Source organism: Phalacrocorax carbo, chromosome 9, assembly GCF_963921805.1.
Source record: "Phalacrocorax carbo chromosome 9, bPhaCar2.1, whole genome shotgun sequence".
Taxonomy (NCBI): Eukaryota; Metazoa; Chordata; class Aves; order Suliformes; family Phalacrocoracidae; genus Phalacrocorax; species Phalacrocorax carbo.
The window spans coordinates 30,393,234-30,399,605 of NC_087521.1; the positions used below are offsets into that span (position 1 = coordinate 30,393,234).

General features: G+C 48.7%; 1 protein-coding gene across 2 annotated transcripts in view; it reads right to left on the reverse strand.

Annotated features, from left to right (window-relative positions):
* Positions 1–4,519, reverse strand: part of MTHFD1 (methylenetetrahydrofolate dehydrogenase, cyclohydrolase and formyltetrahydrofolate synthetase 1) — a 42,020-nt gene extending 37,501 nt beyond the window's left edge. The window contains exons 1-2 of one of the 2 annotated variants that reach the window (XM_064460945.1): positions 4,360–4,503; positions 2,850–3,007 (exon numbers count right to left, since the gene is read on the reverse strand). In XM_064460945.1, the coding sequence (XP_064317015.1) occupies positions 2,850–2,980 (131 nt within the window). In that variant the 5' untranslated portion in view covers positions 2,981–3,007; positions 4,360–4,503. Of the gene's footprint in view, positions 1–2,849; positions 3,008–4,359 lie in introns of both variants that reach the window. The other variant, XM_064460946.1, reaches the window with a different exon arrangement.
* Between the last annotated feature and the right edge of the window lie 1,853 nt (positions 4,520–6,372).

A 6,372-nucleotide genomic window follows, 5' to 3' on the forward strand; every position in this document is an offset into this window, starting at 1 on the left:
CATAAATTTGCAATTGTATATGGCTGTTCCTCCAAAAGCCTTCCTTCTGACACTGAGACCCCTCCTGTGCCCACACATTCTTCCACAAACAAACTCACACTGCAAACAAGGGTCCAGGGTCCACACAGGTTAAGGACAGCACACAGCTGTAAGCACACAGTGCAAAAGCCAGCTCCAAAGATTAAAAAATAAAATCTGTTAGCCTTTCTTTCTCTAGACTGGAACACTAAGCTGAATTTAAAATTGTTAAGTGAATTTCCCAGAACAGCAAAGGACAAACCACATTCCTCCAGCTCTGCTGTAAATGGAGAGATGCGCACAGCTAGTGCCTCCTCAGGCAGACCCCACCACTACACCTATGGGATTATGTGCACGCAACGGCTATGGTGCGAGCATACACATCACCGTACTGGAGATGATCGCAGGCTGTGTTTCTGGCCCTTCCCTGGGTAATAGGGCACTGGGTCTATGTCAATACTGCCATGTACTGACCTGACAAATACCTCCTTCAGAGAGAATGATGCTTTAGAAGAGGCCTGCCCCCAAAGAGTGGGGTTTGGCCTCACTGCCTGGATCACAGACTTTCCAAAAGTTTCAGAAACATTCATCAGAAGTGCCCTTGCTGCAGCCTCCAGAAATGGCTGCGTAAGGCTGATGGTCCTCCCCAGGCCCTGCACTATCTTGGTCAGGGCTGCTGTCCCTGTAGCCATTCCTCTGCCACTGCTCACTTTCTGTTGCCCGCAAGAGGAAAAGAAATTGAACTGGAGAAAGGGAAATTTGTCTCTTCACACTGCAAGCCTCCACGGCACTATGTCCTAGCTAGCAGGACATCTGCTTTATCTTCAAATACTGTGAAGAGGCTACAAGCAAGTATGCTGCAGAACATCCTACTGGCACCCCAAAGAAGAAACAGAAAGGAGTCGCAGGTTGGCTGTCCCAGTCGAGTGGCACTGGAATGGGAACTGCCTTGGGAAGGTCTATCTGAGCGCTGCTGGTAATTCAGCAGATTGCTCCTGTTGAGGGAAGACAGTTTACAGAACAGAGCTGGAATCTGTTCACAACTCTCCTGCCCTAATACTGCATGATCCTGGTACAGTGACATTATCTCACAGGGGAACTGCCTCCTCCTTCCTACCCCTTCCATGCAACGTGGTGCTGATGAGCACAGATGACAGCACTGCGGCCCTGTTGACCACCAGCCAACGTTTTCTCCTACCTCATAACCTCTCTGGAGCAAGGTCCCATTTTTAAGTTCTGTGTCTGCACAGCACCTAACACAAGGGGTTCTTGCTCACATTTGGGGCTGCACAGTGGCACCGAGCAGTACTGGACCACACAGTTCACTTTAACTTAGCACATCCACAGTGGGGTACCCTTCAGTGCATGCCTGAAACATTCTGGGTAGAATCTGGTAAATGAGATCTCACAGATCAGGGAATTTTTTTGGTTCAGACTAAATTTAACAGGAGTTTCAATAGGAACTCCAAAAAACTTTTGATGCCCAGTCTGAAAAAGCTGAAGAGTTGTCTTTATTGCACTGTTACCTCCAGTTATAAGCTGAGCCGGATCATCTCTATATTCAGTACTTTAACGGCACTTTAAATTCAAAGCACTGCCTGAAGCTGGGAGGGGTGTTAAGGCTTCCCTGCCATCACAACTCATCAGCCACTCATCCAGACCAGGAGTGTTGGTCCATTCCTGGTGCTATCAACCACTACAGGCCAAGCCAGAGTTTTCCAAACCTGGGCTACTTCAGACAGTAACGACTGAACACTCTGCTCACTGCAGCGGACATAAGCTGTAAAGAAGAGCCACTACAATGTTCTGCTCTGAGTATCTACTTCAGACAGAGTATTTTTATTTTATGGGTACGTTAGTAATAAAAAAAAGATTGAGAATACTGTATTTTCATTCCCTCCAATCCTCCATATTCTACACACTTAAAGCACCGTTTCTCTGGCTCTTAGTACTCATTTGTTTACTGTAGTGTTACACAATAACTCATGTTTTGCAACTCATTTGCCAATGAGGCAAATTTAACTTGCAGCAAAGTCTAAGGCTGAATTACTAAACAGCCACTCAGAGAAGTAGAGGAAAGCCACTCAGAGATAACTAGCCAGCTCAGATTGATGCGTAACCCATCCTACATTTAATATCTTTCACAGACTGTCCAGGCTTCTACTGAAAGAACCAGCCTTAGCCAGAGAAGCATGAACTGAAACACCAAAATCCTACACATACAACAAGGTCTGCTGCCCTGTGTGTTCTCCTTCCCATGCACAACACCACCACATTTACTATCCTCACGGGTAATAGTCAAAGACACTGAAAAGGTCTATTTTCCTTTGTACCTCTTCTGAGCCTCTCAGGACTTTCTAGGTGTGAACTGGCTTTATTTCCTCATCAGGTTTTCCTTATTTATAGAGACAAGAAAGGACTCTCTAAGTATTTATTCTCTTTACAGGTTTCACAAAAATAAGAACGCCACTACTTACCTGATTTTTGTTTAAATAATGAGCATGACACTAGTTATTTTTTTCACCTCTCTTTGGGGAAGGGGTGCTTGGTGGCAGGAGAGCTTATCAAAACGTATGAGTTTATGAGTTTTGATTTAAAACACACAGACAAACTCAGAATTATGTAGCTGGCACAATTCTTGATTGATTCACCTCATTTGTTAATATCTGACTGACTTACAAACACACACTTATCTTAATTAGAGGATAAAGTAACAAAAATCATCCCCTAGAAGATAGCAACTGAAAAAAATTTGCAGTTTATGTGAAGTCAGAAACACTCCCTTTCTCCAACAGACAATTCAGTTGAAAATTCCTAGAAAAACCACATGCCTATCACTTCTGCTGCTGCTGCCAGCCTCTTGGCCTGCAGGTGAACTCAGGACCATGAGAATTCTCTGGACCAGCATTTCTCTAGAGGGTCTAGAAGACAGGGACAGGTATCTGCAGGGTAGATAGCCCATTTCTTCATGCCTCCTTCAAGTACTCCACTAGGAAAAAAAGCAGAACACATAAGAGCACTTCCTATACCAGAAGGAGGAAACCTGCAACAGGCAAATCACTAAGTACCACCAGCACCACACATAGGCATTGCAGAGCATACTGGCTTCAAGACTGCCAAAAGCATGAGGTATAATGAAGCACACAAGACTGAGAAACTGCAATACCCAAGTGGTACCAGCCCAAAAGTTACCAGGTAAAAAATATGCAAGCAGCCTTTCATTATGGATATTCAGATTCAAGACACATTAGGCCTACTTTTCAGAAATGGTCTGCTGTCAGAGGTAGATGTGTCATACATAGAAATACCTAAGATTGGGCCGAACAACTTTTCCAAGATTACTTTAGACCATTTCAAATTTACACTTTCTGTCCAAATTCCCTGGTACTCAACAAACCTACCTAACCAAATCCTGTTCGCACAGCATGTAACAGATGTTTTGCTAAACACTGCAGTTTCCAAAGGTTAGGGAAATTAATTTACCTTTCTTACTGGATATGTATGTACAGCAGCAGTAGGAAAAATAAGCAAAGTAAAAGACACAATGCAGGGACACCTACGCTCAGAGCTTGCCAGCTAAGTAAAAGCTAAAAAGCACAAGCAAGCCTTTTCCTTTAGGGTCTGCAAAATTTTTCCAACACCTTTGGCAGGACACCTGTGAACATTCATCTTGATGTTACCCAACACATGGATTAATTTATCTTGCTTTAAAAAGGAAAGTGACCAATGCCTGTACAGTATGAACACAGAGACCATGTCTAGAGCGCAGGTTCCCAGCTCCTGCTCATAAAGCATCCCAAGAGCACTGCGTAAATACACAAGAGCGGGAAGTCAGCTAGCCCTTTCACACCCGCCGGGCACCCAGGGCAGAGGTGCTGGGGGGCCACCGGCCGCTGTGCGGGGCTGGTGCTGGACCGAGAACCAAGCAGGCGCACCGCTGGGTTGCTGGGGGGCAACGCAGTCGTGACAGCACTTTAGCTTCTTCTGAAGATCTTTAACAGTACCTTCATTTAATAACCCCCACCGTTTCTAGTCAGAAAGAAGTGAGCTTTGAATGCAACGTAGTGAAAAAGCTTTAGGGTGTCTTCAAACCGCTTCATCCCGGCGGCCGCGCCAGAGCAAAGGCCACCACGGCCCCGTTCCCCCGGCCAGCAGGGCTGGGTCCCCCGGGGCACCCCCCCAGCCGCGCCGGTTTCCTTCCCCACCGCGGCCATCCCACGGGGTGAAAACCCCCGCGGCTCCCCACAGACTTTCCCCGCCCGAGGAAACCCCCGCCCTGCGCAGCGCCGGCCGCATGGCGGGAAGGGCGAGCGGGCGGGATGGCAGCCCCGGGGTACGTACGCGGAGACTATCTTGCCGCTGAGGATCTCGGCGGGGGCCATGGTGAGGGCGGGGAGGCAGTGGCCGAGCGCGGCGGGACTCACGGAGCAGTCTGCGGGACGGGATCTCCCCACCCGTGCCCTACTCGGCGACCCACGTGGGCCCAAACTTTGGGCGACCGCCGGCCCCACCGCGCAAGCGCTGCCCCCGCCCCGGAGGAGGGCGGAGAGGGGCACGGGGTGGCGGCCATGGGCGCCCCCCACGGCGGCGGTTCTGGGGCGGCGGTGCCGCGCCTCCACCCCAGCCCTTTCTGACGCCGCCGTGAGGAGCCCGGCAGCCGCCTGCCGCGGAGGGGGGCGGGGAGGGGGGAGCGGGGGCTGAGCGGCGCGGCGCGGCGAAATGGCCGCCAGACCGCGTTAGAGGAGCCGCTCCCCGCCTTTCCTGGAGCCCTGCTGTGCGGAGAAGGGCGCTGGGAGGGGAGGGCGAGAGCGGCCTCCGGGTCTGGGGGTGGGGGCGGCGGGAGGCTGCCCGCCGGCCCGGAGGGGCTGGCAGTGCCCGACTGCTGGTGGCGGGCTCTGCACGGTGAATTCCTGGCCATATCTTCACGAAAACTGCAAATCGGTTTAAGAATAACACCTGTGTTTCATGCCTGGGGGTAGTACTGTGGCACTCCACAGAGGTTATGCTAAGAGTGATTTTTACTCTTCAGGATTTCAACACATTTGCCTAACATAAAGTCACCAAACTGCTGGCTAGCCAGCGTGGAAAAAGGGCGGTGAAGAAAAGAGCAGGGTTGTGCCCTAAAGTTCATGGCTGTTGAGAGTTGCTAATGGCCACCTCCAAGGGATGGACTCCGATTAGGACTGGTGAAGGTGTAGTTCCCTGTCAGGCAGCTGCTCAGATCCATGCAGTCCTCTGTGTGTATTGCTATTTACATAACCAAGGGTGTTCCTCACTCTGAAGATGTTTTAGGACCTTGCAGAGAGAGTCAGCGTTCAGTGGTTTTCTCACACATACAGAAAATAAGTGATTAGGGTCCAGCCAGAGCTGGAGATGGGAAAAGAAGTTTAATGTCACTGAGGCAGACTTTCTCAGGCAAGACCCAGAGAGGTTAAGGAGCTTGTCAGTTTTTCTTGCTAATACATCGTACGTGGTTAGAGAACAGGTCCACAATTCAATAAAACGATAAAAACGTTGGGGACAGGAAACTGGAATCAAAGACGGGGTGGACCCACAGTGTTAGGTTGCTCTTGGGGAGTAACAGCACGTGCCTGCTTTGGAACCTAGGCACATCTGCCACATGTGGAGGCAGAACAGCAAAGAAACAGGGTAATACCACTGCAGATTGACAAGCTATGGATAGTAAGGGTTGGATGCAGCGGTGTTCTGGCTGAGAATTTGAGACTTAAAAAGCCTGCGTGAAGTGCTTTCATGTAGATTTTTGCTTTACGTAGAATGCAGAAGTTTGGAAAAAGAAAGTGCCTGTTCCAGCGAGTTTGCTGAGAAAGCATTCAATCTTGCTACTCCATAATGTAATCAGTTCACAACGGGATTTTGGGAGCTGTCAGATTTTGAGAAGGGAGAAGTGTAGGCGTCGCAGCTTCTGCCTAGGGCACAAAACTATGAGGATAGAATTATATAGGCCCTCTGCTTCAGCAGCTCAAAAGCCTTAGGATTGCTTCTCCGGTGTTCTAGGAGGGCAGTATAAACCATAAATAGTTCAAAACTTCTCTGAGGATAATGCTTTTCATTGTGTTTCCTTTCATAGCCTAACAAGTGATGTCTTTTCTGCTTTCTTTTCTATTCAGAGGAGAGCTTCTTACCTTGAGTGATTAAACCACCTTAACAACGTGTTGTAGTTGTAGGGTTAAAGCAGAAATTTCTCTTCAGAAGTTACTTGGAAAAGAGGGAAAACTTTGCATTTTGGGGGGCTTTTATATGGTAAATAAAAAAAGGTAGAAGGAACTTCTTTTTCTGATTATGTCTTCCTTGTGTTTCCTGGAACGTTCCAGCAGACAGTTGCAGTATTATACA